The following is an 11,271-nucleotide window of genomic DNA, read 5'->3' on the forward strand; positions in this document are numbered from 1 at the left end:
GAGCTCAAAGCATTTGAGTATATCTTTTGATTACTAATGAATTCAATTGAGTGTTTCAGTGAAAATCCTGTCTAAGTGTCCCAAGACTTGGTTCATAATTTTTGGATAAGTTAAGGAGTCTGTTTGAACCAATGTCTGAGACTCGAGTCGACTCCCGAGTATCACGAGTCGACTCCAAGCGTATCAAGTTCACTGGCACGAGCTCGAGTCGACTCCAGATAAGTACGAGTCGACTCCGACTGAGAACAGACAGAAGGACAGAAAGCTTCAACTCAAAACCTGTCAGCGAGTCGACTCCCGAAGTGCGCGAGTCGACTCCGATGTTCACCGAGTCGACTCCAAGGAAGTAAGAGTCGACTCCAAGCAGTCACAGGCAGAAAAGTCAGAGAACAGTTTTCGGGTCTGAGATTCGAGTCGACTCCAGTGGAACGCGAGTCGACTCCGATAGGTGGCAAGTCGACTCCAGAGAAAGCAAGAGTCGACTCTCAGCGGTACACAAAGAAAAAGTCAGAGAGCATTTTATGGACTCTGAGATTCGAGTCGACTCCCGCAATACGCGAGTCGACTCCAAGACACCGCGACCCCAAGACAGACAGAAAATCAAGTTACTGCCTCTGAGATTCGAGTCGACTCCCAGACAGCTCGAGTCGACTCCAAGACAGCTTCACGTCAAAAGGCAGAAGACCATCTTTCGGAAACTGAGAGCCGAGTCGACTCCAAGGAAGTTCGAGTCGACTCCAAGACTGGATGAGCCAAAAGACAGAGGATCGGGAGTTCGGGCTCTGAGATTCGAGTCGACTCCCAGGACAGTCGAGTCGACTCGAGTGGACAAAATTCAAAATTGGATCCACGGACTTCAGTGGATGAGCCGACTCCAAAATTGCCAAGTCAGCTCCAGAAGTTGACGAGTCGACTCCAGGTCAAGACGAGTCGACTCCCAGTCGTGAAGGCAACTTTAATTCAAATTTGGAACAGTTGCCGAGTCGACTCCGGAAAAGCTTGAGTCGACTCCCGCTACAGCCGAGTCGACTCCTGATCGCGCGAGTCGACTCCAACCCACCAACGGTCATATTGTCAGGCTGCGCAGAGTGTTCAGAACGGGCAGAAAAAGCACTCTAACGGCTAGTTTCCGTAGGGGTTGGCTTAAATAGCCACAGAGGACTGTAGCAAGGCAGAGAACAACCATTCCACTCCAACTAATCAAGCATTCAAGCTCTGCAACGTGCTCTTCAACGAAAAAGAGGAAGATCTGCATTTACTGCTTCCAACTACATCTTCCCAGCAATTAAAGCCTCCTTCTCCTGCATTCAAGTCGACTACTCTTTCTAGAGGAGACCAGAAGTTTAAGAAGCCATTCCTCATCTCCAATCTAAAAGCGTTTGAGGCTTCTTAACTTCATTTATTGTTCATATTGTTTTCATCTGCTTTTTGAGAAGCTCATTTTCTGTTTTCTTTCTACAACTTGTATTTACTTGGTTCAATCGGGGATTGAATCAAGGGGATTGTGGTTGGTTGGTGAGCCGAGTTAAAACCAACGTGTGTAAGGGTTTGATTGTGATCCCGGGAAAACAATCGGGGCGGTTCTAGTCGGTGAGCCTGGGAAAACCGACCGAGTTCGTTGTGAGCTTGTAAAACAACAAGTTTGGTTGTGAGCTTGGAAAACAACCGGCTGTAATCCAAGGGGGTTATAGTGAATTCCCAAGTGAGACTTGGGGAGTGGACGTAGGAGCAAGGGTTAGCTCCGAACCACTATAAAACCTTGTGTTTGTGTTGGATTGTCTCTCTTCTTCTTCCCCTCACATCACTCACAGCACTTAGCATTAATTAAATAACTTGCAATAGTTTTTAATTAATCAACCACATCGTTTTAATTATTCAAATTATTTTAAAACCCAATTCACCCCCCCCCCCTCTTGGGTTGTCTATCTGGGCAACAGACCACGACTTTAACGTCGTTGTACTTGAGGGCGGACATGGCCGCGAACACGGCGTTGATCTGGGCATCGAACGACGTTCCCTGGCCTTTTTTTTTCCCTCTTCCCTCCCCCCAACGGGCCCACCCGCACTTGCTAGCTTTTAAAAGCTCACACCCAGTTGCCGTACAGGACCAGTGCTTCGATATTGGTGTAGCGATGGGAAACTCCGGCGCTCCCCCCTCTTCCCTCAAGCAAAATATCTGCCACTGGCCCACTGTTACTCGCCGCAGCAAAAAGCAATCAAACACCCCTTAAAAGACGTCACCGCCCCACTGCACTCTCCCATCTCCTGCACCCCTCAGCCTTGCCATGGTAGGATGTAATGGCGTCTTCGGCCGTGTCTGCGGCCGACGCCGTGCCGGCGGTGCTCGCGGCCGAAGCCGGCGGCCGCCGCACGCGACGAGGTGAGTCCACTCTTCTCCTTTTTTTTTTTCTTTCTTCCCTCCCTTCATTCTTCCCTTCTTCTTTATTTCTCTCTTTTTTTCTTCTCTCTCCCGCCTGCCCATCCCCATCCCCTGGTCGCCATCCCGGAGCTCGGGCTCACGCTCGGCCCGAGCGGCTCGGGTTCGGGCAAACGGGCTTTACGAGCCCGAGCCCGAGCCTTTGTTGTGCCTACCGAGCCCGAGCCCGAGCTCGATACAAGGCTCGGTACCGAGCCCGAGCCCGAGCCCGAGCCTAAAATTTTGTGGGACGAGCCGAGCCGAGCCCGAGGAGGCTCGGGCTCGGCTCGGCTCGTTAACAGCCCTACATATGGTTCCTTTTGGAACCCAAATCTGTTTAATCGTAATAACTTTACCATTTGATTTATTCGTATTAGAACTATAGGTAAAGTTTTTATGCCCAATCTTTTTATGTTTGAAATAAGTTATCTTATTTGATGGTTTGCTTGGCGAATTGATAACCTTTTTGTTTAGGGGTTTATTATTGAGCAAAGGAATCCAGCCAAGTCTTGATTTATCAAAGACAGCATGTTGGCTTTCAAACATCGTTTTTAATCTTTCTGAACTTACAGTGAATTTGTTAATAAAAGATTTCAATTGGTTAACTTCTTCACTTAAGTTTTGATTTTCTTTAATTAAATTCTGATTTTTCTGAATCAATTCTTCTGAATTTAATCTTAAGCGTTCATTCTCAGAATTTAATTTGTCTTTCATTTCAGCGGAAGAATTTCTTTCTTCTGATATTTTCAGATTTAGCTTTTTAAGATTTTTATTTTTTGTAGCTAATTTTCTACATTCACCATACAAATCATGAAAAGCATTTAATAGTTCATCATAAGAGAATGCTTCCTAAAATTCATTAGGTGTAAAATCAGATTCAGATTTTACCTTATCTTCTTGTGCCATAAAGCATAAGTTAGTTACCTCTTGTAGTTCTTTGGAGCTAGTATCATTATTGTTGCTCCTAACTTTCATTTTCTTGCTTGACTCTTCCTTGGTCAAGGCTTTCTTGCTTTTTATCTCTTTCTCCCTTTCTTCTTGCTTCCTCTTCTTCTTTGTCTTTAGGAAGCTTTTGAATTTTTCGGTGTTTGGGTATGGATCCTTGTTTTCATCACCGAATTCTTCATTTGTTGTTCTTTCTTCCGGATTAGGAGATTCAACATCTTTTTCTGCAGGCTCACTATTAGTATGTAATTGAAGCACATGTGAGCTAATCTGAATTTTTTCATAAATATTTTCTAAAGTATCCCAGATTTTCTTAGCAGATAAGCATGCAGAGATTTTATTAAATTCAGTTTCATGGATAGCACAATATAGTATGTTCATAGCATTAGCATTTAATTGTGCTAAGTCTTTTTCATTAATAGTGTGAGAGAGTGAGTGAGGGCCATTTGTTATGACATTCCATAACTCATAGTTTTGTGATTGAACAAAGATTTTCATTCTAGCTTTCCATTGGATATAGTTATTTTCATCAAACAGTGGAGGTTTGTTTATGGAAAGTCCCTCGGTGAATAACATATTATGCGGGGTTGCCATGATCTTTGGCTCTAGTCGGTTAAGACTATAAATGACAAGAGAGCACCTGCTCTGATACCACTTGTTGCCCAAGGTGACAACCCAAGAGAGGGGGTGAATTGGGTTTTTCTAAATTTTTGGTGCTTTAAAGGTTTTCTTAGTTAAGTGCAGTGGATGCTTTCTTAAATTATTTGAATGAATTAAACTAAAGCAAAGATGAAAGAAAATGCAAGAATAACCATAAGAACAAGCACAACACAAACACAACGATATATAGTGGTTCGGTGCATCCCAAGGCACCTACGTCCACTCCCCAAGCGTTATCTTGGGAATTTTACTATAACCCCTCAGATTACAGTAGGATTGTTTTTCGGGCTCACAATCCAAAACCTTTACAATTTGGTTTTTCGGGATCACCAATAACCTATGTTGATTTTACGGGCTCACCAACGAACCTTCACAATTGGTTTTACGGGCTCACCAACAAACCTACGTTGGTTTTACGGGTTGACCAACAACCTACGTTGGTTTTACGGGCTTACCAATAACCTACGTTGGTTTTACGGGCTTACCAACAACCTACGTTGGTTTTACGGGCTTACCAACAACCTACACCATTGGTTTTACGGGCTTACCAACAAACCTTACAACAAGAATAGATAAGTAAAGAATGAAAGCTCCTAAATGAGCAAATAAAATAATTATGAGCAACAAAGAAGAGTTTAGAATATAGTTATCCCTTTAATAAGGCTCTTCTCTTCTTTGTCAAGATTGCTTCACTCTTCAAGGGTTGGTGGAGCTCTTAATGTCTCTTGGAATCTGCTCAACTACTTTCTTTTGGCTCTTTGAATGAAGCAATTGAATGAAGCTTGCCTTGCTAGGGTTTTCTCTTGAATGCACTTGATGTATTTTCCAAAGCTTACTTCCTCTGATGAATACTCCCTCTTAAATACTTCTCCAACCTCCAAATAGTCCTTCCTGACCGTTGGATTGAAGAAACTAGCCGTTTATAGCCGTTGGGAGTCCAAAAAGTACTTCTGCACAACTAGCCGTTATGCTTCTGCCCGTGCTTGGGTCGACCCAAACTTTTCTTGGGTCGACCCAAACCACTGTTCATCAGACTTGGGTCAGCTCAAGCTTTTCTTGGGTCGGCCCTCTCAGAAAATCCAGAACCTTGTATTTCAGCCTTCCTTCACTTGGGTCGACTCAACTCTTTTTGGGTCGACTCAAGGTTGGGTCGACTCAAGGTTGGGTCGACCCAAGTTCAGTTAGGGTCGACCCTCTCAGGGATTCCAGAGACTTGTTTTCTTGAGGCTTGAGGATGGGGTCGACTCAACTTTCACTTGGGTCGACCCAAGTACTGTTCATCCGTGCCATAAGTGCTAGAATGTGCCAGAATGTTTCTTGATGTGCCGGGATCGACTCCACCTCTTCTAGGGTCGACTCCTACTTTGTGCCAAGTGTTTCAAAGACGTGCCAAACGTATCGGGATCGACTCCAAACTAATTGGGGTCGACTCTAACCATATTTTTCTGCACTTTGAAGGTTAGTTATGCACATTGAAACAACAATATGATATTCCAAGCAAATTATGATGCATGGCACAATAAAGTTTCATACCCTTAACAGTAGAAATTACCGAATTGCCCTTTTAGGTATTTTTAACGTGAAACTTTATCAAAATGAATTCTTGAGCTTTCTACCATTCTCTATTACAAATTTTATGTCGTTTATCAATCTTGAGAGTGGTTTTGACCATATAATCCTAATGTATCATGAGTGTATCGAGGGTGTGCCATTTATCAATGATGTATCAAGTTAATTTGCATTTCTAATTTGATATAGCCTCAATGGTTGTGTTAATCATCAAAATAACATTATCATCCTCAAAAGCCAATGCCCATAAAATGTTACGATGTCAAGAGATTGGGCATCGGTCCAACGAATGTCCAAAGAGGCAACCAGCCAATGTGGTCGAAGCTGCGGAAGAAAGGGTGCCTTTCGAAAAGGAAGAACAAGAGGAGGTGCCGACTGACGACAACGACATCGTGCTGACGATGCCTAATCAGGGGCCTCTAGCTTCTTTTGTGGTTCAGCATATCCTGTTTGTCCCGAAGAGTGAAGAAGAGTCGCTACGCCACAACATCTTCAAGACTCGTTGTACCGTCAACAAAACTATGTGTAATGTGATTATTGACAGTGGCAACAGCGAGAATATTGTTTCTTTCGCATTGGTTAGTGCGATCGGATTGAAGACAGAGAGACATCCATCTCCCTACAAGATTGGTTGGATTAAAAAAGGTGCGGACATGAGAGTGGACAAGATTTGCAGAGTGCCACTATCAATCGGGCGGTACTACAGGGATGACGTTTTGTGTGATGTGGTGGATATGGATGCATGCCATGTTTTACTTGGGCGTCCATGATAGCATGATACAGATACATACAGGGGTCGAGATAATACTTATTTATTTCATTAGCAGGGTAAGAAGATCCTACTAGTGCCAGGGAATGAAAGCACTACCCCCAAGCTTCTAAAGTAGAGGGGAAGTCTTTTCTCATTGTGCCAGAAGAGATAGATGAATTGATCGAGAAGCAGCTATATCCAAACATTAACTTGAGGGAGAGTTGTTTTCAAGTGGAGGGGACTGATGCAGAACAGAAAATCAGCCCCGATGAAGATGGAAGCAATAGGGATGAAGATGTTGATCCTATGGGTTGATTGTGATTGAAATCCAACCGTGGAGTGCTGGATTAAGAGTCCTTTTGCGTTTGAATTCTGTTTCATTTGAGTCAAGAGTCCTTGTCATTAAGTCTAGTTTGGATTAAGTTGGGATTAGGAGTCTTATTGGTTTGGGTTTAGTTTTCCTTGAGTCCGAATGTATGAGGGATTAGGGTGTTTTGTGATTCTATATAAGGATCACGTGAAGGGGTTGTTCTTCTTCTTCTTGGTCTTTGTTTTTTCAGCGGTCAATGAATGAATGAAAATTACGCTTGAGAGTTTCAGCGTTAATCTCCTACTTCATGCTCTGTTTCTGGTTCAGCAAATAGAGTTTTACTTGATTTTTGCAATGCCTATTTGGTTCTAAGTTTCTCTCAGACCCAGCAGCATTGTGAACTCTTTTTCTCCACGCTCCAGCCGCATCAAGAAGCCCATGAGCTGTTTTCCTCAAGGGCGGACAAGGAGGAGCCCAAGGTTATTCTGCCGTTAGTTTGAGCAGTGATGAAGGCAGGAGAAAGGAAGAGCAGGAGGTACAGAATAAGAGACTCAGAAGCCATGGTCATCTCTTTGTGGCCTTCGTGTTAAATAGAATTCTCGTGACAGAACTTGGCTAAAGATAGGCCACATTCGAATACTTTTGTGTGCTTACCATGGAGGTGACCTGAAGTGGAGCCCTTCGAAAATTAAGCACCATAGAAACTAAATTATTTGCAGATTATCACAGGATTATCTAGCTCATCACCCTCGGAGGATTGGTACTCATCCTGAAGTGGAGCCCTTCGAAAATTAAGCACTGTGGAAACTTTTGGCAAGATATGTTGCTGGAAGTCTAGGAGGGAACCTCACCAAGTCTTCGCTCCTCTATACAAACATTTCGGGAAAAACAAAAGATAAAAAAGAAAAAAATTCACAGCCAAATTATAAAAAAACGACTAGGAATTTTACATTATTTCATCCTTTACCATTGGTAGCGCAAGAATTAGCATTCTTACGGATTCTACAAGGAACCACATGCTTTGGAAAAAGAACAGGCTAGTGCTAACTTTGAAATGAACGGTGAATTATTTATTTCAGTAGACAAAAAAGAATGATAAAGTCATTAACTTTAAAATGGTAAAATTTTAGGGAGTAAATATACTCAAGTATGCTAAATTGCATGAACCAAAAGCTGCGCTTGACACGTGTCTCAAGAACATGCCTCGGGAGATTAGATACTAGATCTTATAGGAACTCAATTATTTGCAGCAATTGTAGCAGATTAAGACATGACTGGGACCATTTGCAGCCGAAGAGCCAATTAGGAATCTCTCATTGATTACTACACCGGCTGAAAGGACTTTGATGGCTAACAGAAGACTTTTCTTTTCTTTTTTTTTGGCGTAAGGTGAGTAAGAGAAGATTTTTTTTTGGTACGAGTTGGTACCGATGCGAACCGAATCGAATCGGATGGGACGATTCCAGCCGGTTCTAGTTGATTTCGGTTGATTTTGGCTAGAGCCAATTAGATTCCAGCTTTCTTGGGATCGAAATCATTTTCTACTGCCGAGCTGATCTGATCGGTCAGAGACCGGATCAGTTCAGTTCGGACTAAACTGATCGATTCGGCTTGGTTCAACCCTTTTTTTTTTTTTTTTTTTTTGACCAGCGGAAGACTTTAAGGTCTAGTTTTTAGTGCGGACAAGAGAAAGCAGTGAAAATGGGGCGGTCGGGTCTGCAGACTATTCGAACGGTGTTGGAAGACTTTTCTGTCTCTGATGTTATACCATGAACGAATGGCTACCATTTACTCTCTCTTGGGGACATCTACGACTATTCCGCGATGCTTTCAGGGTGCTACATTTTTCCAAGATTCCTTCCTCCAATAACTGAGCCAGCTACAGCCAGGTTAACAATCTCCACTGGAGAAAAATCCTACAACCAAATCCCACTCGCTGGTATGGCGCCCTCTTCTCTGTTCCACCATTTCCTACCACCTCTCCTCCTGCTTCAAGCTTTAATCAGCCCTTCAGATGCTCAGGCTTACCACAACATAAGCTTGGGCTCCTCCCTGACTCCCCTAGGCGAAAACAGCTCGTGGCTCTCGCCTTCCGGCGAGTTCGCCTTTGGATTTTATCCCCTCGAAACCGATAGCAGCCTCTTCCTGCTTGCCATCTGGTTCGTGAAGACAGCAAACAAAACCGTAGTTTGGTACGCGAACGGAGACAAACTGGTGCAAGACGGAGCCGTAGTGCAGCTGACCACCGACGGGGATCTCTCGCTCAAAGACCACAACGGCCAGGACGTGTGGGACGCTGACATCAGCAATGCCTCCTACGCTGCCATGCTCGATACTGGAAACTTCGTGCTTGCAAGCGCTGATGCATCCGTTAGTTGGCAGAGCTTTGACAGTCCCTCGGATACCATCTTGCCCTCCCAAGTATTGAATCTGGGCACCGATCTGCGAGCCCGCATGATGGACACGGATTACTCCAGTGGAAGGTTCAAGCTCAGCGTCCAAGCTGACGGTAATCTAGTGTTTTATCCCGTGGCCGTCCCGTCTGGATTTCAATACGATCCTTACTGGGCCAGCAACAGTGTTGGAAACGGCACACGGCTCGTCTTCGACGAGCTGGGTACCATTTACTTGGACCTAAATAACGGGACTCGATTCAATTTTACATCTGCGCCAATAGCTTCAATGGGTGATTTCTATCACAGGGCAACCCTCGACTCTGATGGGGTCTTCAGGCAGTACGTCTATCCAAAGAATGGGATGCGGGATGGAAGCTGGAACGAAGGCTGGAATCTGGTGGATTTCCAGCCTCCAGATATCTGCCAAGCGATAAGGACGGCGAGCGGGAGTGGGGTTTGCGGCTTCAATAGCTACTGCACATTTGGCAACCAAAGCGTCGACTGCGAGTGTCCACCCGGGTATTCCTTTTTGGATCCAAATAGGAAGTACAAAGGGTGTCAAGCAAATTTTCCAGCACAAAGATGTGACGCAGATGAGAAGGAGATAGAGTCACTGTATGATTTCTCAGTGAAGATCGACGTCGACTGGCCTTTATCTGATTACGAGCACTTCAACCCCGTAGATGAGGACCAATGTAGAAAAGAATGCTTAAGCGACTGCTTCTGTGCAGTTGCTATCTATAATAATGGGGATTGTTGGAAGAAGAAGCTCCCGCTTTCCAACGGGAAGATGGGCGCTTACGTTGAGAGAAGGGCTCTCATCAAAGTAGCCAAAGGTAATAACTCCCAGCCTCCATCTCCGTCTCCAGTCATAGTGAAGAAAGACAGAGGGGCTTGGATTTTGGTTGGATCGCTGCTTCTAGGAAGCTCTGCTGTTGTGAATTTTGTCCTCATCACTGCAATACTTTTCGTGAGCTTTTGTTCTCACAACAAAGTGAAGCGGAAGCTTCAGCCTGGCTCGAACATGGCAGCGCTGAGCCTTCGCTTATTTACATACAGTGAGCTTGAAGAAGCCACAAATGGATTCAGCGAAGAACTGGGTAGCGGTGCTTTCAGCAGAGTCTACAAGGGTTACTTCGATGATGGACCCACAACCTGTGTTGCGGTTAAGAAACTTGATAACCTTTTGCCAGACATGGACAAGGAATTTATGAACGAAGTCGGAAGCATCGGCCGGACCTACCACAAGAACCTAGTCCGACTGCATGGATTCTGCAACGAGGGGAATGAACGGCTTCTGGTATATGAATTCATGAAAAATGGCTCACTGAGGGAATTCCTCTTTGGAAGCGTCAGGCCAAACTGGAACCTGCGAGTCCAGATAGCTCTGGGGATTGCAAGAGGCCTCCTGTACTTGCACGAAGAGTGCAGCAACCAAATCATCCATTGTGACATAAAGCCTCAGAACATACTCTTGGACGACAATTTAGTTGCAAGGATATCTGATTTTGGACTGGCAAAGCTCCTGAGGACAGACCAGACTCGAACAAACACCGCCATCAGAGGGACCAGAGGGTATGTTGCGCCAGAGTGGTTCAAGAACATAGGGATCACAGCAAAGGTGGATGTGTACAGTTTTGGAGTTATGTTGCTGGAGATCGTGTGCTGCAGGAAGTGCGTGGAACAAGAGGTGGGGAACGAGGAGCGACTGATACTCACATACTGGGTTAGCGATTGCTACAGAGATGGGATGTTGGAATTAGTGGTGGAAGGTGATGAAGAGGCAGCCTTTGACATGAAGAGGGTGGAGAGATTTGTGAAGGTGGCCCTTTGGTGTATCCAGGAGGAGCCATCAATGAGACCTACAATGCAAAAGGTGACTCAGATGCTGGACGGAGCAACCTCAATCCCAGAGCCCCCTGATCCTTCCTCCTACATGAGTTCAATCCAGTGAAATCATGTGCTTTTCTTGAGAATCTGAAATCATGTACTTGCTACTACGATATGTCTCATGTTTGTTGTTAACCTATGTCCTGCTTCTGCAAAAAATAATGGCATTCTCTAGCCAACCTTGATCTTTGTGTAAATCTATTTTGTCAATCCATGGGTTAGCAAGTGTATCGATTTTAAAACTCCTAGAGAGTGTTTCTTTTTGCTCTCACTCTTCATGTAGTTAGCTTGTGCATCAAATAACAGGGATTTTGATAGTATGTGTTACCCCTGA

The 11,271-nt window shown here is 44.5% G+C and overlaps 1 protein-coding gene across 1 annotated transcript; it reads left to right on the plus strand.

The window, feature by feature from the left end:
* The first annotated feature begins 8,397 nt into the window (after window positions 1-8,397).
* LOC103697208 (G-type lectin S-receptor-like serine/threonine-protein kinase LECRK3) lies at window positions 8,398-11,257 on the plus strand. The gene has a single exon (XM_008779022.4). The coding sequence runs from the start codon at window positions 8,476-8,478 to the stop codon at window positions 10,999-11,001; it is 2,526 nt and encodes an 841-aa protein (XP_008777244.2). The 5' UTR covers window positions 8,398-8,475; the 3' UTR covers window positions 11,002-11,257.
* The last annotated feature ends 14 nt before the right edge of the window (window positions 11,258-11,271 follow it).

Source organism: Phoenix dactylifera, unplaced genomic scaffold, assembly GCF_009389715.1.
Source record: "Phoenix dactylifera cultivar Barhee BC4 unplaced genomic scaffold, palm_55x_up_171113_PBpolish2nd_filt_p 000064F, whole genome shotgun sequence".
Taxonomy (NCBI): Eukaryota; Viridiplantae; Streptophyta; class Magnoliopsida; order Arecales; family Arecaceae; genus Phoenix; species Phoenix dactylifera.